Below are 20557 nucleotides of genomic sequence, written 5' to 3' on the forward strand. Positions count from 1 at the left end.
AGAGTAACAATCACACCACTAGAAATCTGTGACCTGATTCAAATCTAAGACATAATTTGGGTCATAAAAACCCAAGCAAGCCAAATCCAGAGCAAGAAAGACAAAAAAGAACAGAGAGATAACTTCTCGAGCTCTCCTTCATATCGATCGTAGATGGGTAAATGATCATCTCTTGATTTGCATATGTTGAACTTGACAACTAGAAGTAACTGCCAGTGCTAGACTTCTAACATCAAATACTTTTGGCATCTAATAGTCCAAAACCAACGTGATATATATGTATTATCACTTAAACCATTACAGTCCAACATACAATCCTAACTAATACAAATAATTTTCATTCAATAAAATAAAATAAATAATTTTCCTACACGTACTGGTGTGTTGTGGGTGTTTCCATGGCACGGGTTTGTAGAACTTTATTATAAGTATTTTCTTAAAACGTAATCAGTTTATATAATTTTGTTTATTACGAAGAATAGTTATGTGAAAACATAATGTGTTTTTTTGCGTAACTATTATTGTGTATCTTTGTGAGTGTAAGATTACATAGAGAGACAAATTCGGAAGTACATATTTTGGTGGTGATCCGATAGACCCATAGTAGTATTAGTATAGAACTAGAGATGGATTAGTAGTAATACTAATTGATTAGTTAGTTAGTAAAAAACACAGTAACAACTAGCAAAAGTCGGTGGTCCGCCTTAACAGGGGTAATTTGAGTCCAAAGTCGAAACTCTTCAAGAGGCTTTTTTCCCCCAGTCCTTTTTCTCGGTACACATCGCATACTATGTATCACGCTCATCCTCCTCTACGATTTTGACGTTAGGGTTTCGCAGAGAGAGAGAGAGAGAGAGGCTCAGCCTTTCCGATCGCCCTTGAGCTCGAACGGAGAGACGACTCAGGCAACGAATTGACCGCCACACAGCACCGGTTAGGGATTCGAATCCGGCATTCAAACGCCTTTTAGGTTTTTTTTTTTTTCAAATTTACATTCAATAATATCTACTTCTTCTGTTCTTAGTTCGGCTTTTGATTTGAATCGGAAATCGGAGTTGGATCGGCGAGAGAGATGACGAGGTTCAATGTGGGAGGGAAGGTGGTGGACAAGGTCGACTTGATGAGGAAGAAGAAGCTGGCGTGGCGCTTCGATGTGTGGCCGTTCAGTATTCTCTATGCTCTGTGGCTCGCTACGGTTGTGCCGAGCTTGGACTTCGGCGACGCCACTATTGTCCTCGGCGGAGTTGTGGCGCTTCACATTCTCGTTTGGCTTTTCACTGCTTGGTCTGTGGACTTCAATTGTTTTGTACACTATTCCAAGGTATGCAAAGGCTTCATATCATTTGTATGACTATTTTGACTATTTTCGTGTTTGTTTTGATACTGTGATAAACTTGCTACATTGCAATGAGCACAGGGAATTTCGGCTGCTTACGAAAATTTGTGATTGGCAGTATGCCAGGGGCCAGCCATGTAATATATATGTATCTAGATATTAGTTGTTAGATGCATTGGCATGAATTAGACGACTCTTTTTCGCTGTGGTGGGAATGAGCTTTTTAATTGTGGTGATTGATTTGGTCTGCAGGTGAACGATATACACCAGGCTGATGCATGCAAAGTAACGCCGGCTAAATTTTCCGGTTCTAAAGAAGTTGTTCCACTGCATTTCCGTAAGCTTGTAAGTTTGTTATGTAGTTGGTTTATATTTATCTTTTTTTTTCCCTGATAGGAAGGAGAGGCATCATAGTTAAGAAATAAAGGTGTTCATTGAAAATTACCCAGAAGTTTAAACTACAACAAAGAGAATGCTAAGAACAGACAGTCAACATCAGCCAATATTAGCCAGTTAACAACTTGAAGTACAATGTCATCTATATGATTTTACAGGATTCAGTGCATGTGATTTATGCACCAATCTCCTACAGATAGTCTTTGGAATGTACACTTTCACTCCTGTCGTGCGTGTTACAGGAAATTCATTGTGATCCATAATTATCTTGTATCTACAAAATTTTGACAACTCTACTTTAATCACACTGCAACCTGTTGTAGATTCCTCATAAGTATTGTCAAAAGGAATGTTTTCTCAGTGAGACTCATACTTGATATACTTTGATTCCATCTACTGTTCATTACACGCCCAGAAGTTTATACCCGTAGAAATTAAAATCTGGTTGAGTTACTCTAGCTAGGCATCTATCATACTTAACTTTCTATCATTAATGCATCAAATTCCCTGTTCACTTTTTTGTTTGTTCTGTTTGCCAACCGGACCCTTAGTTTGTTTGCTGACAGTTTGCTTAATTTTTCCAGCCTGGAGGTTCTTTGTCCTCTTCAAATATGGAGGAGATTTACTTTGATTTCCGAAAGCAGCGGTACATCTTTTCAAATGAGAAGGAGAACTTTTGCAAGCTTCCTTACCCTACCAAGGAAACCATGGGTTACTATTTAAAATGTACTGGCCATGGCTCTGAAGCCAAAGTTGTTGCTGCTACTGAAAAATGGGGACGGAATCTGTGAGTTGTCTTTCTTTTGTTTCCTTTTTTGTTCTTAATTTTTTTGTTTGTTGAGTTTGTGACATTTTCCTTTGCATTGACAGATGGTTTCATTTGTTTCTTCTGAGTTTAGAGATAGTTCTTCGAATGATATATTTCTCTTGGTTCTTGTGTCGTTTAAGTAATTGATTTCTCTGTAGATGCTTTTGTTAGTTGTTGTTAAAGATGATTTCCTCCTCTGTGTTTGAAAAAAAAAGTTTGTTAGTTAATGCCACACTTGATATATATTTCCCTTTGGAACGAGCACCATCTTGTTTCTGAATTTCTGAAGTCATACTTCTACAGACATATCAAAAACTTAAGGAAAAGGTCACTTGATCCCAGTAAATTGAACTGAGGTATTTAAACGATGTACTATAGTATTAATTGTTCAATCACTTCTTGAATGTGGTTGACAAATTTGATTTGAAGAACGAATGACAGTTTTACCCTGTTGAAGATTGAATGACAACTTTTTAAGTTCTATGAGGTGGTAGGAGTGGAGGAATTGTGATAGTGTTATTTGTCTCCACTATAGGCTTCACTTGGTGCTATAGTTGGAGGTGTTCCATTTTTTCTTCTATGTTGAAACCGTAAGCTGTTACAAAGCGACACTGGCTACTGTTTCTGGTTGCTAGTCTCAGTCTCTCTCTCTCTCTCCATTTTCTTTTTTGTATCAGCTCTAGTGCCTAGAGTCCTTATTCATTCCTTGTGCAAATCTCCTTTGTCTTGCCTTAAGAAAAAGAATGAGTGGGCTTACTTGGTTACTTGTTGTTTCTGCCCTTGAATGTGCAGAAACAACTGTACCAGCTACTTTTATAACCTTGAATGTGATGCTATTTGTATGGCTTAGCATCTTTGGTCAAAATTTTCTAAACCTAATATGATTGTTCCTTTCAAGAATAGCATTTTTTGGGTTCAACATAAGTAGATAACGATTTTATCAATCTCAAATCTGTATCTTTTTTTAATTATATCTTTGCATCCCTTTGGGCGTTCTTTTGCTATTATGTTGATTTCGGTTCCCCTGGTTCAATATTATTTTTGTTTTCTTCATCATCTTGTTCTCTTCTGGCTGTGATTATAATATAAACAAGTTTGCAACACTGGATGTTGTGCCTTTGCTAGATTACTTATCATGTTGTTGTTTTGTGTCATGGTCACTGTTACCTCAGTCATCCAAATTAATGCTAAATATGGTTTCACACAAGGAGGATGTATTGAAATGCTTGAAAATTTATTCGGTAATTTGTTTTATTTTGTTTTTGGTAGCTTAGCCCTTTATGGATATGGCATATCATTTGATCTATTATTCAATGCTGCGTTGCAATACTATGACACCCATTTATATTTTACTTGATTGAAAGCTACCTATTATATATCTTTCTGTCTGGTTTCCTAATTGTAACTTCTGCACGTTACTCATCATTTGGTTCTATCCATTCATTCAAGTTGTATGCCTTGGCTGTAAAAGAGCCTTTATTTAATATCTGTGTTGAGTAACTTCAACTAGCAACAAACTACACCTCAAGCCTGATGAGTTTTGTTGATAATATTTCATTGCTCTTTGATGTCAATGATTCTTGATTCTTGGTTCTGCAGGTTTGAATATCCACAACCTACGTTCCAGAAATTAATGAAAGAAAATTGTATGCAGCCCTTCTTTGTATTTCAGGTTTTAGTTCTCTCTCTCTCTCTCTCTCTCTCTCTCTCTCTCTCCCCTTGCACCCATCAGACGTATTTACATTTTTTATGCACGTTCACTCAATTATTATCTTTTTATGTGTTTTAATTGTAGGTTTTCTGTGTTGGCCTCTGGTGTTTGGATGAATATTGGTATTATAGTTTGTTTACGCTTTTCATGCTATTCATGTTTGAGTCAACAATGGCAAAAAGTCAGTTGAAGACTCTGACTGAACTAAGACGCGTTAGAGTGGATAGCCAGACCTTGATGGTGCATCGATGTGGGAAGTACGTAATTTACCTGCAATTTAAAATGTTTGTTTTATGTCTTTTGTATCTTATAGATTTGGTGATCTTCAGGTGGATAAAGCTATCTGGAACTGATCTTTTGCCCGGGGATGTTGTTTCACTTGGACGTTCTTCTGGTCCAACTGGAGAAGATAGGACTGTACCAGCTGACATGCTCTTATTAGCAGGAAGTGCTATTGTCAATGAAGCCATTCTCACAGGCGAGTCTACTCCCCAATGGAAGGTGACAGCCTCTTTTCAGTCTTGCTATATAAAAATTGTTGTTGTCGGATTCTGTTTTTAATGGATAATGTAATGTAGGTTATGTGTTTATATGTAAATTTATTATATGGATGCTCTGTCTTTTATTTTTTTCTCTTCTTTGACATTATTTGCATTCTTATCTTCACTTCCTTTTTCCTTTTCCTAGAAGTTTATTTATTTTGGATTTTTAACTGGTTGACTCCTCATCGATGCAAAATTTATCCTTTTTTCTGCTCCCTATTTTCTGGTGTTGATGAGTGAGTTTGACTTTGGGTGGTATGCTTCTTTTGTGCCCTTTGCACAAGGGATTCAAATTTACTTTTGGGAATCCTTGGAATTTGAATTACATGGTGGTTTACTGACTACATCTGTTTTTGTGTCTGTCTATCTTCATAGACATTACACAAATTCTATTTTGAGCTTTTCTATGCCATGATTAAATTTGAATATTTAGCTTTTTTTTCCTCTTATTAAAGTATCTGTAGGAAAAGAAATACATGTTATTGCAAGTTCGAGAAGCTCGTATTAGGACTCTTATGCCTGAACTTGCATTCTGCTTTTTAACCTCTTTTGTACTTCTTGAGTTTTACCTATAGAATTCTTTGAATTGTGGTATTATTAGACTTTGTACGTAGAATTTTAAATTTTGGTGGAGAGAATAACTTGATTCCAGTATACTTATATGATTGTATTTTCAGGTATCGGTGATGAGCAGAGGAGCTGATGAGAAGTTGTCAGCTAAGAGAGACAAAAGCCATGTTTTATTTGGTGGGACTAAGATATTGCAGCATACACCAGATAAGGTTGTTTTGTATTTCCACGTGTTTTCTTTTAATTTAAGATGCAACATGTTAATTTATAAATCTACAAAGTACAAACTTCAAATAATCTTATAATAACACTTCTGATTATCTCAATTGATAGGGTTTTCCGTTAAAAACCCCTGATGCTGGCTGTGTGGCTGTTGTTCTGAGGACTGGGTTTGAAACAAGTCAGGGAAAACTTATGCGCACAATTTTGTTTTCCACAGAAAGGGTAATTATTCATTCGTTAGCTATGATTACTGAACTTTATATGCTTCATCTTCTGTTCATATTCATAATATACATTTTTGTACTAGGTGACTGCTAACAGCTGGGAAAGTGGGCTGTTCATTTTGTTCTTGGTCGTATTTGCAGTGATAGCTGCTGGTTATGTTCTGAAAAAGGTAAACTACTGTCCTCCACTCGTGCTTTGGGGATTATGCCATTATTGTTCTTATGCTTGTCTAGTGGCCATTCTGTGACTGTCAGCACTCTTTCTTGTAGGGGCTTGAGGATCCAACTAGAAGCAAGTACAAGCTTTTTCTTAGTTGTTCACTTATCATCACCTCTGTGATTCCTCCTGAGCTGCCAATGGAATTATCTATAGCTGTCAATACATCCCTGATTGCTCTAGCACGGCGTGGAATATTTTGTACAGAACCTTTTCGTATACCCTTTGCTGGAAAGGTATGTTGGTACATAGTTACCCTTTTTTATATTTTTATTTTATTTTAAAGTTTGTACACACGCCCATATATATTTTGTTTTTATATACAAAATCCCTTTCTTAATAGAAGTAAAGGAGAATATTGTTTGTCCCTACCCTGTGGTCACAATAGAGAACTCATTTATAATTGAAAATCATTTAAATATTTTCATTGATCAATTTGTAATTTAAAAGAAGCATTATTTGTATTAATTTAATCGTCAGATGATTAATTGGAAAGATATTCTTGGGATATAAGAATTTTGGGTTATACTGCTTTGGTCCTAAGACATTGCTAGATTTGGATGCTATGAAATGTGATTTTCTTCTTTTCAAGCAGAAAATAGTATTCTTTGGAGTATATATTCTGATTACTGATATTATCTTTAAGACCTTGTAATGATCTGGTAGTCATTTCCTCAGCGTCTGTAATGCTTTTACTCGCCAATATATCACAACCTCATTCACTTATATGTCTGTTAAATTTTTATTGCTGATACTGTACTGTTGCAGTTGAAAGTATGCTTATAATGATCTGGTAGTCATTTCCTCAGCGTCTGTAATGCTTTTACTCGCCAATATATCACAACCTCATTCACTTATATGTCTGTTAAATTTTTATTGCTGATACTGTACTGTTGCAGTTGAAAGTATGCTTATAATGATCTGGTAGTCATTTCCTCAGCATCTGTAATGCTTTTACTCGCCAATATATCACAACCTCATTCACTTATATGTCTGTTAAATTTTTATTGCTGATACTGTACTGTTGCAGTTGAAAGTATGCTTATAAGACGTTTGTTAATGCATTCCATGCAGGTTGATATATGTTGTTTTGACAAAACTGGGACACTTACATCAGATGACATGGTATGTCATATTATCAAGTATAGCATGCTCATTAGGTTGATGTTAGTTTATGTCTAATATATCACTAATATCTTCCTTGCTCTTCCCCAGGAGTTCTGTGGAGTTGTTGGGTTGGCTGGTAGTACGGATTTAGAACCAGATATGTCTAAAGTAGATTCTCGCACATTAGAGATTTTGGCTTCTTGTCATGCCTTGGTATTTGTGGACAATAAGCTGGTATGCAACTGTTATCATTTAGACATGCCGTCTTTGCTATCTGTGTGTTGGGCTGAGTTGCTAGTCAATGAAATTTTATGCCTACAAACAAAAATGTATATGTAATTGTAGGCTGCTAAAACCAAGCTTTGTATTGCAATTGACATTCCTTTATTTTCTTTTACAATTGATTGACAACGTGTTTGTGAGTAATATTTCACCAACTGCATGTAGGTTGGTGATCCTCTCGAAAAGGCTGCACTTAAAGGAATAGATTGGAGCTTTAAATCTGATGATAAGGCCATGCCAAAAAAGTAAGCTGAAATTCCACCTCACATAATTAAATTTAATAGCTCTAAACTGTATTTGAAGCTCTGTACTGATTCATGCATCCTTTTCCTTTGTCAACCAGTTTTACTTATCGTCTTTTTTTTTAAATTGTTATATAGTATTTTTTTTGTTTCATTCTGTTTTTAAATTTATTAGAGTTTTTTTTTGGGGGTGGGGGGGGGGGGTTTGAAGTTTCATTCTAAGGAAGAAAGGATTTGGTTTGACACGGTTAATAAGCTTACTACAAAAAGGTCAATAGTAACAACATTGGAGTTTGTGCTTATGACCTAGAATATATAAGATTTAGATACTCATTAGATTTATAATATGAAATAGGGCAATGTGATGGATGTAATATCCATATGGAGAGAGATTAAAATGTGACTTGTACTATTACGAGTGGGGGCACATTTGGTACAAAAGGCGATCACTATTTGAGTACAAATGGTAATAATAATTTACATCTGTGTTTGACTAATGGAGTGAAATTATTGCAATCTTTAAAGAGGACAGGTATATTTGACTTACAAGGCTATCCTAGCAGAAATTGTTATGAGTGGGGGTGTGGGAGTGATTCCGTGTTCATTTTATCTGCCTAGGTCGAAAATTACCACCAAGTCTTCTTTTAACCAATCTCAATATGATGTCTGCGGGAATAAAGGAATTGATGTCAATAAGGAAAGATTACATAATCAATGTCTGTATTATAAATGAACATCTTTTCTCTTTTTTAATGGATGAAGTGACATGGTCGTGTAAAATGATTTGACATTTAAATATAGAAAATGAGAAGATATATGAATATCTTCATTACTGGTATGATTGTTTGATTACTGTGTTTGATGTTTATTATTTTACCTCCTTAGTTCTTCACTTCATGAGATGGCAAAAGCTGAAATTCGATATCAGGGGTGTTTTATGTTGGGCTTATTTAAGGTCTAATTGAATGCAGGGGAACTGGTTCAGCTGTGCAGATTATTCAGAGACACCACTTTGCTTCCTACTTGAAACGAATGGCAGTTGTTGTTCGCATTGAAGAGAGTTTTTACGCTTTTGTGAAGGTTTGATTGTACTAATATGAGCCAACAAATCTTTTTCTTTACACAATTACTTCATTTGAAGAGAATTTAGTCTCGTATTTTGGCAATGCTAAAAGATGTTTATTTAACAAGAAACAATTGTTGGTGTAGTCTGTTGGGTTTCCAGCCCATGTGTTTTTCCTAAGATTGTTTCTTAGAGTATGGTGTTCCGGTAAGGATAGGGAATCCTTATTGATGATGGTTTACTTGTAGAAGGAGGAGGCTTTATAGCCTACCACTATTAGGAATAGGATTCCTATTTGGTGAGGAAACATGTTTGTCCTTATGTCTATATAAGGAGGGGTTATGCTCTAGATTTAAGATCACAGAGACAAAGAGCATAGTGTGTTCCATTCTCGGTTAGAGAGTGAGAGAGGGCAGAGAGGAGAAAGATAAGAAGAGAAGAGTCCTTGTTTTCTTAGTCTTTCTTGTGTACCCATTATTAATATAGTGGAAGTGTGTTTCTGTCCGGTGGATGTAGGCAAAGCTATTTGCTGAACCACCTTAAATCTGTGTTCCTGTGTTCTTTTCTTTGTGGTTGTTTCTCTTGGTTTGCTGTGCTTGTTCTGTTTCTCTGACTAACTTGTTGACCGATTCACTGCATAGTCCAGTTATTATCATAGTAGCATCCTTTGCTCAGACATTGTCTCTAATGTTGCAGGGTGCCCCTGAAACTATTCAGGGTAGACTCACAGAGGTGCCATCAAACTATGTTGAAACTTATAAGAAATTCACCCGACAAGGATCTCGTGTTTTGGCTCTTGCCTACAAGTCCATTGGCGATATGACAGTAAGATCTCTTTTGGATACATCATTTATTCATTTATCAGTGCATTTTGACACTCTTTGATGTTAAATGCCGTAGATCAGAAAAATTATTTCTTTAATACATTCAGCATGATCTGTGTCATGATTGATGCAGAAGTTTCTTATTCAAAAAGGGGATAGCTTTTATAACTCTGCTCTAAAATCAGGGGGTTGGTTTTCACTTTCCATTATACATGTATTTTCAACCTTGCATGCTTTCATATAGTAAAGTAGTGAACGATTGAAATAGAATTATTCTTTTGAAATCATGGTTGAAGTACATCTGATAAATTGTTGAGCTTATCTGAATTTTGTTATGACATGTTATAATCCTTGCTTTTCTTTTATGTAAAATTTAGTCAAAAAGGGTTTTTCTAAACTATTTATTGCATAGGTGAGTGAAGCCAGAAGCTTGGATAGGGATGTGGTGGAGAGTGGCCTCACGTTTGCTGGTTTTGCGGTACAGGAAATTCGTAACTTCATATTTGTTTACTATGTTGTGACATGGTTCTTAGCTTTTATTTTATTGTTATAACTGAGCTAGATCCTTGGAAAATTCCATGGGGACACAATCTTTATAATACATTAATCCATTTAAGAGTTTAAGGCATTATTAGGGCATCAATAGGGAAGTGGGGTAAGAATTTAAGTAATGGGGACCAAAATTAACCTATGCAGTCCTGCAGAGGGTTCTTTGTTCTTTCAACTATAATAGTTCACCAGACCAGAAATGGCACCAGAAGCTTTAGTACTTTCTGTACTGTTCTCTGTTCATATAATTTAGAAAGCTAGCTACCAAAATCTGATGGAAACTATATATAAATGAAGCAACCCACCTATATAGGAGCAATAGAGAAGTGACATCTATATCATTTACTTTTCACTAATTCTTGTGATTTGGGTTTCAGGTTTTCAACTGTCCTATTAGAGCAGATTCAGCCACTGTTTTATCTGAGCTTAAAGGATCATCACATGATTTGGTATGTCTAGTTCTGTTTTTCAAGCTAGTTTTTGTCCTGAATTACTTCACATATGTAACTATGTGTATTTTGGACTTACTTTGCCATAGCTAGAGAAATCAGATTATTTTTATGTAAATATAAGATATGTTTCAAGTCAATCATGCAATGGCTAATTTCATTCATGTATTTTTAAATGGTTTTTGCATACTGCAATTTTTATGTGGTGAGTAGAACTGATAGTTGTGTTGACTATATGAGTAAATAGCAGTCAGTGTGATCTAGTTTTTATTTATGTGCTTTTTGATAAATTGATACGGGTTTAACTTGAGATGGATATGTTTTAGAGTTGTGTGTATCATACTGCCTAACCATTTGATTAGCTGTCAAGGATACCTAAGCTACTGATTGCTGCTGTGGTGTGACTGGGGTCCTGTTTTTTATGAATTCTGGGCAATTTTGATTAATTTTTTCCTCTTTCTTCTTGGGTTCTAGGTGTTTGTCTATTTGCTTATATAAAATTTTATGTTGATAGGTGATGATTACGGGTGATCAAGCTTTGACAGCCTGCCATGTTGCCACCCAAGTTCATATTTTATCAAAGCCAGCATTAATTCTAGGCCCAAAAAGGAATAGTGTAGATTATGAGTGGATTTCACCCGACGAGACTGAGATGATTCCTTATAAGTAAGTTTTTATTTTCTCTGGATCTCTTATTTCAATTTTTTCTGAATGTTAAGATCTGCTTGACCTTGGATGTTGCTTATCTATTACGTTTTTTGTTTCGCTTCCTGTGATTTTGTCTTTACTTCTGCTATCTCCCCTTTAGAATCCCCTATTGAGCTTTCTTCTCTCATCTTTATTGATTACAAACTATGAACTTGATTTTTTTTAGTGAAAATGAAGTGGAAACTTTGTCGGAGACTCATGATCTTTGTATTGGAGGGGACTGCATTGAAATGTTGCAACGAACTTCAGCAGTCATACGAGTGATTCCATTTGTCAAGGTGCTAATTTATTACTCTTGATTGTGAAACTTATTTTTGAGATTTTGCTAACCTAGACATTTCTCACTCGAGTTGTTATTGTTAGGTTTATGCAAGAGTTGCTCCTGAGCAGAAAGAACTCATATTGACTACTTTCAAAACAGTGGGAAGGATAACATTAATGTGTGGGGATGGGACCAATGATGTTGGAGCTTTGAAACAGGTAAGTTGGCAAAGGTTTATCTCTGTTTTTTTTTCTCTTTTCCGTGAAAAATTCAATTGCATATCTCCTGTGGAGAAAACCTCTGTTGTAGAAACTTTGGTAGGATTATATGAGCATGTAGTTGGTGGCACTCGTCCATTCAATACTTCATAAACCTGGGGATGTTTTTGGGGTGAGAGGCTGTCAGCGTGTCTGGAATTAGCGATTAATGAATTCAAGCCAATTAAGTTATGTGGCACAACTCTAGTGATCCCGACACTAACAGGTTTTGCAGATTCAATTTTTTTTTTAAAATCTATTAGGAAATTTCTTTTTCTTCGAGGACATACAATTAGACTGAAATTTCTCGTATTTTCGATTTATAAAATTTTCTTTCATTTTTTTTTTCAGATTATCTTAGTTTGTATTCATTATTGTTATTTTTGTCAGAAAGTCATGTTATAGTTGCTATCATTGTATACCCAATATGTGTGACTGAATAAGCATGTTGGGTAAGCCTGGGTGCTGAGAGTGATTTGTGTTTGAATGCCTTCAAGTTGACCAAGAGTATAGAAATAGTCTCTGATACGGTTGTATGAAGCTGTTCAGGTTCCTTATATAAGAGGCTAAGATCAGTAGCTTCTAGCTTTTAATGTAGTTTTCCTCTTCAGGCCCATGTGGGAGTTGCTTTACTGAATGCGGTGCCTCCAGCTAAGAGTACAAAGACTGATGAGGGTACGAAGTCTGCTCGCAAGAAGTCGAAGTCTGCATTGGATGGTGCAGATAAATCTGCCAGTTTAAATGGAGTAGTCTCAGCTAGTAACCAGCGTAATCAGCGTCTGACACCTGCTGAGTTGCAACGACAAAAAATTACTTCATTACAAAAGAAGCTATTGGATGAGCTGAATGAGGAGGGGGATGGTCATGCGGCTCCCATTGTAAAGCTTGGAGATGCCTCCATGGCATCACCATTCACAGCAAAGCATGCATCTGTTGCTCCCACCACTGACATAATTCGTCAAGGTCGCAGTACTTTGGTGACTACCCTTCAAATGTTCAAGATTCTTGGCCTCAACTGCCTGGCAACAGCGTATGTGTTGAGTGTTATGTATTTGGATGGTGTCAAGCTAGGTGATATGCAGGCGACAATCAGTGGTGTATTTACAGCCGCCTTTTTCCTCTTCATCTCACATGCACGTCCTCTTCAGACCCTTTCCGCTGAACGGCCTCATCCTAATATCTTTTGCGCATATGTCTTTCTTTCTCTGCTAGGACAGTTTGCCATCCACTTACTCTTCTTGATTAGTTCTGTCAACGAGGCTGAGAAACACATGCCTGAGGAGTGCATTGAACCAGACTCTGAGTTTCATCCCAACCTTGTAAATACAGTATCATACATGGTGAGCATGATGCTCCAGGTGGCTACATTTGCTGTGAATTACATGGGGCACCCCTTCAATCAGAGCATTTCAGAGAACAAACCATTCTTGTATGCCCTTGTATCTGCCGTTGGTTTCTTCACTGTTATCACATCTGATGTTTTTAGGAATTTGAATGACTCCCTTAAGCTGGTACCCTTGCCTTTGGGATTGAGGGATAAGCTGTTGACCTGGGCTGTTCTTATGTATTTGAGCTGTTACTCATGGGAGAGATTTTTAAGGTGGGCTTTCCCAGGTAAAGTCCCATCTTGGAAGAAACGGCAACGGCTCGCTGCAAAAAGTCTGGAACAGAAGAAGAATGTTTGAGTGAATTTATGCTTTTTATGTGAAGTGAATATCAGCTGCATCTGGCCATTCTGGCGTTTTGGCACACGGCCATGCAGAGCTATGTACGGCACAATCGATTCAGTTACGCCCACAGGTCTTTACTACAAAGGTTTCATCTTTTGGTAGGAGTAATATAGTACTTTTGAGAACTAGTTCTTTATAGATGAACTGATTGTTTACGTGATCTGACCTTTAATTGCACTGTATTTTAAGTGGAATCAATAGCATAGATCTGTGACAACTGTTTATTTATTAGTTTCCAATATTAAATCACATGCGATTTTGCTTTATAATCTGTTTGGGTATTATAAATGAAGCTAGAAGCACTACAGGACTACGTGGTACGTAGTCACTCGGATTTAGTTTCAAAATCTCCTTGGTTGACTGCTTGTCTTGGGGTAAAACTTGCACAGCACAACAAGTCAACAACATTCTTACCAAACTATCCTATACTAGAATTTTCCAAAATATAGCACGCAGATGCATCAAGAGAATGAATCAAGTTGGTCCGTCTTCAACCAAACACTTCTGATTCAAAAAGTTCACTTATTTGTTCATCACAAAGTACTGATTCAAACGTCGCTCTGTTTTAAAGCATGTAATACCTCGTTATTAGGTGATTTCTCAGGTTCCAATAGCAACTGCTAGTCTACTACAAACAAGCATCAAAACAAATTGGTCACCATATGGACCAACTATTTCAATAGCGATAGCCCTATAATAAACATCATAACAAAACATGACTGGCCTGAGATCATGCAAACAACTCAAGTAAGATCGACAGCCATGGGTAGTATTTAGGGAGATTTCTAAAGAATACACTGGTGAAAAAAGGGAGTCAAGTAAGTATGCATGCATAAGATGATAGAAGGGGACTACAAGCTCCATTTCTCTTGTAAGGAATTCACAATCATGTGTTCAAAAAGGAGGATCAAGTAATCAATAACAGGTTCATAAGATAGCGCGCAAATAACAAACACTCAACACAGATCCTAATCAAATGCATGAAAGCAGACTAGCAGTCTCAAAAATGGAGAGTATCAAACCAGCACTTGAATTAAAAGAGCAGGAATTCCTCATGACATGAGCTTCTTCCGGCTTCGATGCTTCGTGAATCGTGATGAGATTTAGTCTTTTCGACATTCTCTTTCTTTTCATTTGAATGAGTCCCCAGAAAACTCGGTTAACTCAACACCTTAATGTTGTCATTATTAAGTTATTAACCATTCTCCAAATGGGAGCGCTCAGTGATAAAATGGGTACTACCTCGGATGTTTCTCCCCCTCGTTATCTATTGGCATTTAAGCATGTTGCATATGTGAAAGGGTCAAGACGTTTGAGCATGTTGATCGAAATCCCCTCGATCGATAATTATTATGAATTCAATCATTCTCTAACCATGCATAGGTCATAGGTGAAAGGGATTTCGATCTTTCCATAGTTTCGCAGGGTGTGTGGCATGGATTTATCGAGCACCCTGCCGACGGGCTGTTGAGGACGACGGGACATTTCAGTGCTGCAGATTTGGGTGAGGACTGCCGACGCCACCATTTGGGGTGCAATGAACCCATTCGAAGGAAAGTTGAACGGAATTCTAAACCTTAACCCTAATTTCTTGGGTTGGGGGTTTAGGACTTGGATCGGGTTCTCTATTAATTAGTTAACCCTTTTCAGCGCGGTGCGGTTTGGAGTTCTTCCTCGGGTTCCAATGCAGTATCGGCGTTGGAGAGCTTCCTGACGTTAGCTTTCTCCATTCCAGGCAAGTCGCTGGCAGAGATAGCGGCCCAGGCTGCTAAGTTTCGTTCTCCTCTGCCTGCTACCCAATTGCTCCTGTAGTTCCGGTGGTGACGAAGCCTAAAGTCATCATAGAGTTGGTGTTCGGGGTTAAGGGAGGGCCTGCTCTATTCACTGAATCTGCCCGGAAAGAGGGAAACGTTCGAAGACTGTTGGCGCGCTCCTCTAGCTATGGAGATATATCGTTCCATTTGAGAGGAGGCTCTAGCTCACGAGGATGGCATGATCAAAGTCTCCCCTAACCAGAAAAGGAAAGCTGACCAGCCTAAGCGTTCTAAGAACAAGAAGAAGAAGAAGAAGCAGAAAGGAGAGTTCGATCAGTTGTAGCTCGGGTCCAAAAATGCTTCAGCTTTGGATTAGAAAACGGATAAATTCTGTTAAAAAAACCCACCACAGAATCTAGCTAGATTGATTCAATAAAATGAGTTGTATCACTTGTATGTTGCCTGACAAAATACAATTGAACAGGTCAAAGAGGCTATGAGCAGAAATGGAGAACTTAACAAAAGACAACCTTTTGGGTGAAAGTGTAACGAAAAAAACGAAAAAAAATGAAAAAATCATCATGAATACGTGGCTCTATGCCTATCATTGGACGTCCATGTTTTGTTGCCGTTATTTCGGTTATTCATGCTTGTTTGAAAGGATTCATCACGTACAATCTATTTCGAAAAAAAAAAAAAAACACAGAGAAGGAAAATTGGGATTTAGAGAGGGGGGAGAGGAACAAAGATAAAGAAGAAGAAGTAAATAACCAAAGACATAATATAGAAGAAGAGAGGGCAAAAAGGCGAGGCTGCTTTCTTGTCTTCTTTTCTTATTATCTATCTATCTCTCTGTGTTCCTCTCAATACTTCCTCATCCTGATGTCTTCAAGTAAATTCAGAAGAGCATTGGGAGCCGTCAAGGACCAAACTAGCATTGGCCTTGCCAAAGTTGGCAGCAGCACTTCTCTAGCGGACCTCGATGTCGCCATTGTAAAGGCTACGAGGCACGAAGAATACCCAACCGAAGAGAAATACATAAGAGAGATTCTTAGCTTGACATGTTACTCTCGCGCATATATCAGTGCCTGTGTCAACACCATCTCCAGGCGTCTCAACAAAACCAAGAACTGGATTGTCGCCCTCAAAACCCTCATGTTGATCCAACGGCTGCTTTCTGAAGGTGATCCTGCTTATGAACAAGAGATATTCTTCTCCACTAGACGTGGGACTCGGTTTCTCAACATGTCTGATTTTAGGGATACTGCTGGTTCCAATACATGGGACTACTCTGCCTTTGTGCGCACATATGCATTGTACCTTGACGAACGGCTGGAGTTTCGAATGCAAAGCCGGCGAGGGAAACGCAGTGTGTTTGGAATCGAAGACGAGGAGGGTCCAGAGCAAAACTCTAATAACCAGCAAGTGTGTAATAGAGCCACACCTGTGCACGAGATGAGGCACGATAAATTGTTCTCAAGGATGCAACATTTGCAGCAGCTCCTTGAACGATTTATAGCGACACGTCCAACAGGTTAGTACTGACCATAAAAATCCTCTACAATACACCTGAATCCTAACCCTCATTTTCGTTTTCATTTTGCGAAAACTCGATCTCTCCTTTCATCATTTGTGTCCAAACTCACCATGCAATCAGAATTTTAATGAATTTAGCTAGCTGGTATACACATAAAAATTAATAGGCTGTCGCTCAAATGATTTCTACAAAAGAAATACAAGTCGAATTGAAAACGTATACAGCCATTGGTAATGAAAGTATCTGGCCAGCGATCAAACTTTTGTAGGTCTATATGATCATATTAGGAAAATATATAACTCCAAGTGGTCTGTTTTCTAAAATTTAATGAATAATTTGAATCTTCTTTGAAAGTGGATATGAATAACAAGCTCCCATGTTATTTGCATATTCATTTTCAATGATCCGATAGTATATGTTCAATCTCTTGTACGTAATATTGAAACACAAAAAAGTGTTGGGACTAAATTCGAACACTATTTGTATATGTCTTTAACAATTTGTCTACGTGCATGCATGGGAATGTTTAGGTGAAGCAAAGAACAACAGGGTCATAATAGTGGCCCTATACCCGCTAGTGAAAGAGAGTTTCCAGATATATTACGACGTAACAGAGATAATGGGCACACTCATCGACCGCTTCATGGAGCTTGAAGTCCCCGACGGTGTCAAAGTCTACGAAGTATTCGTTCGCATCGGAAAACAATTTGACGAGCTGGACGTGTTCTATACCTGGTGTAAGAACGTCGGCATTGCACGCACCTCGGAGTACCCCGAAGTGGAGAAAATCACGCCCAAAAAGCTCGAGGTGATGGACGAGTACATCCGCGACAAGTCGGCTATGGAACAAGGCCGGAAAGTAATTAGGGCTCTAGAGCCAAGAGGTGAATCTCCTGTGTCTGTGGAGTCCAAAGAAGAACCGGATATGAACTCCATTAAAGCCCTTCCTTCCCCGGAAGACGTCGCGGAGGCTCCAGTGGAGGAAGAGAAGGAGGAAGAGCCGATCGTGGAGAAAGATGAACCGAAAAAACAAGACGTGGGTGATTTGTTGAACTTGGGAGATGATGCCGGCACCAATGAAGAACAAGGTGTCAGACTAGCGTTGGCATTGTTCAATGGACCGGAGGGTTCTATAACCTCCACGACGGGTCCCCAACCATGGGAGGCGTTTTCAGAGGAAGACGATTGGGAAACAGCTCTTGTCCAGTCTGCAACCAACTTGCCAAACCAGAAGACCTCTCTTGGAGGAGGATTCGACTTGTTGCTGCTAGACGGAATGTACCAACAAGCTCAGGTAACGTCAACAATGGCTGGCCCCGGTTATGGAACCAGCGGCAGTGCAAGTAGCGTTGCGTTGGGCTCTGCTGGAAGGCCAGCAATGCTAGCATTGCCTGCGCCACCAACACAGTCTGATCAGAATGCGGATAGGTCAATGGTTGTTGGGACAACGCATGTAGACCCATTTGCCGCTTCAATGGTGGTGCCGCCGCCGTCGTACGTGCAAATGTCAGATCTGGAGAAGAAGCAGAAGCTGTTGATGGAAGAACAATTGATGTGGCACCAGTACGCAAGGGATGGGATGCAAGGGCAGATTGGATTGACAAAGCTACAACATAACCCTCATTATCATCCAAACGTGGGAGGTTACACACACACTTACTGATAAGTTCGATCATGGTCATCAAAACATGGGTTTGTTGAGCATGAGCTAGGGTCAATTAACTTCATGTATTTTGCCTTTTTCTTTTCCTTTTCCTCCTTTTTGGGTGAGATTCAGTATCTCACTTGGTACATAAGAACAGAACTTTGGCTTCAACATATTGGTAGGAAAAGTGGAAGTGATGAAACCCTTGCAACCTCCAGGTAAGAAAGAGTTGTAAATGGTATACATGTACAAAATGATGTTGAAATGGAAAAAATTCTTGTAGTTTCTTCATTGCAAATTACCGCCAAAGTAGAAACAAAAGTAGCAAATTATAAATGCAAATAGAAGAAGATCTAGAAAGCAGTACGTAGCAATTAATAGGTATCGTATGTTATTGTGAAATTATGATTCAAAGTATGGTGTAGAGACGAGCTACTGAGCGAAAGTTATTCAATACACGGGCCGTGTAGATACACGGGTGATCCCAGCCGTTCCTTTTAACACGTGGAGCTAATTTCCGATCGTTTGAGATCAAACTCCAGTTCGGCAGAAAACTTGCGAGTGAGGTCTGATAGATTTCAGGAATTATTAATCTATGTTTGGACCACAACGATTTCTTATATCTTCATAGCTTTCAGGAGAGAGAGAGAGAGAGAGAGAGAGATGGGTTGGATCTGGATAGTCGGGTTGAAGTCGAAGGCAGAGAAGGGTGCCAGGGCGAGGATGTGGCCATGAGGGAGGTGGCGGCAAATAGGGAGAGGGTGTAGACACATGAAATTTAACGAAGTAAATTATTTTCGTTAAATGATTAAATCGACCAAGAATCCGATAAAATTGCACACGTGGCCTAAAGTTAACAAAGTTGGTGCGGATCCGAATAAAACTCGTGTCAGCACATAAACGGATGATCGTAATCAAAGCTACGTGATTTCGAAAATTGAATGTCATTAACGATTCAAAATGGTAATTGGACATTTGATTAAATTAATAAATTCTTTAACGGCTATAATTAAATCAATTATTTTTTGTTTAATTTAGTTATGAAAATGACTAATTTTTGATTTAATTATACAATTAAAGAAATTTATTATTTTAGTGTCATTAAAATATTCTACAAAATAGAAACCTTGACACTATAAATACCCCTTTCAACATGATGAGAGGGGGATTTTAGACTTGAGAAGAAGAGAGAAAATCACTTGAGCAAGATCACTCTCGACAAATCCCGAAGTCTCTCAAGTCCACGAAGATCATCAAATCCACGAAGAATCGTCAAGCCACCAAATCATTCGTTCTTCATCAAATCCAAATCCAAACTCAAGTCCACGAAGAATCATCAAGCGGCCAAATCGCTCGTTCTTCATCAAATCCAAATCCAAACTCAAGTCCACGAAGAATCATCAAGCGGCCAAATCGCTCGTTCTTCATCAAACCCAAATCCAAACTCAAGTCCACAAAGAATCATCAAGCGGCCAAATCGCTCGTTCTTCATCAAACCCAAATACAAACTCAAGTCCACGAAGAATCATCAAGCAGCCAAATCGCTCGTTTTTCATCAAATCCAAATCCAAGTCAAACTCAAATTCTCAAGATCAAGTGCACGTCACCCTTGAGCCAAGTCATATACGGAGATAGAATCAGAGGAGTTCACAAAGATTGTAACCCCGCGCTTGATATTCAATAAATCACATTTTATTTGTACACGTGTCTGCATTCTTGTTTGGTTTTCAGATTCGCGCTCTACAAATTGGTACGCCCAGTGGGACATTTTTGGCCTCTCATCTCCTTCTCTGAAGAAATCTTTCGTTTGTGCGATGGTTTCCAAGAACAACCAAGCCGTTCCACCGAAGAAATCCAAATCCACAATCGCGAGGTCAAACGGAGAGGCCGAACCGGTGAAGAAATCCAAACGAGCATTCTCTAAATCAAAGAGTGAACCGATTTCCCTTGTCACCCGGAGCGTGGCTAGAGCTCAACCCACGACGTTTATGGCACTTGCTAGTAAGTCTCGTCAACCAGTCATCACCTTGGAGAGCTTGGGAGCAATAAAGCATGCCTCTCAAAGTGGGAAGAAGCAAGTGTCAAAGGAGAAGGAGCCAAGTGAGCAATCTCTTCTACCCGT

At 38.4% G+C, this 20557-nt stretch overlaps 2 protein-coding genes across 2 annotated transcripts; both read left to right on the forward strand.

The window, feature by feature from the left end:
- Nucleotides 1-755: 755 nt before the first annotated feature.
- Nucleotides 756-13770, forward strand: LOC126796153 (probable manganese-transporting ATPase PDR2). Its single transcript, XM_050522920.1, has 22 exons — nucleotides 756-933; nucleotides 1025-1321; nucleotides 1589-1681; nucleotides 2317-2519; nucleotides 4140-4212; nucleotides 4336-4508; nucleotides 4581-4752; nucleotides 5471-5575; nucleotides 5697-5807; nucleotides 5893-5979; nucleotides 6080-6262; nucleotides 7101-7151; nucleotides 7242-7367; nucleotides 7581-7660; nucleotides 8629-8737; nucleotides 9417-9545; nucleotides 9957-10022; nucleotides 10471-10542; nucleotides 11057-11208; nucleotides 11417-11528; nucleotides 11614-11730; nucleotides 12381-13770. The coding sequence occupies exons 2-22, from the start codon at nucleotides 1073-1075 to the stop codon at nucleotides 13452-13454; spliced, it is 3537 nt and encodes a 1178-aa protein (XP_050378877.1). The 5' UTR covers nucleotides 756-933; nucleotides 1025-1072; the 3' UTR covers nucleotides 13455-13770.
- A 2365-nt stretch (nucleotides 13771-16135) lies between these two features.
- On the forward strand, nucleotides 16136-18453 carry LOC126796155 (putative clathrin assembly protein At1g03050). The gene is made up of 2 exons (XM_050522921.1): nucleotides 16136-16787; nucleotides 17321-18453. The coding sequence occupies exons 1-2, from the start codon at nucleotides 16136-16138 to the stop codon at nucleotides 18451-18453; spliced, it is 1785 nt and encodes a 594-aa protein (XP_050378878.1).
- The last annotated feature ends 2104 nt before the right edge of the window (nucleotides 18454-20557 follow it).

The sequence above is a fragment of the Argentina anserina genome, chromosome 5 (genome assembly GCF_933775445.1).
Source record: "Argentina anserina chromosome 5, drPotAnse1.1, whole genome shotgun sequence".
Lineage (NCBI taxonomy): Eukaryota > Viridiplantae > Streptophyta > Magnoliopsida > Rosales > Rosaceae > Argentina > Argentina anserina.

Coding starts and splice junctions, on each gene's coding strand:
- LOC126796153 (XM_050522920.1), top strand. CDS start 1,073: ATGACGAGGTTCAATGTGGGAGGGAAGGTGGTGGACAAGGTCGACTTG. Junction 5,980..6,079: donor CTGGTTATGTTCTGAAAAAG/GTAAACTACTGT, acceptor TCTTTCTTGTAG/GGGCTTGAGGATCCAACTAG. Junction 7,661..8,628: donor GATAAGGCCATGCCAAAAAA/GTAAGCTGAAAT, acceptor AATTGAATGCAG/GGGAACTGGTTCAGCTGTGC.
- LOC126796155 (XM_050522921.1), top strand. CDS start 16,136: ATGTCTTCAAGTAAATTCAGAAGAGCATTGGGAGCCGTCAAGGACCAA. Junction 16,788..17,320: donor TATAGCGACACGTCCAACAG/GTTAGTACTGAC, acceptor GGGAATGTTTAG/GTGAAGCAAAGAACAACAGG.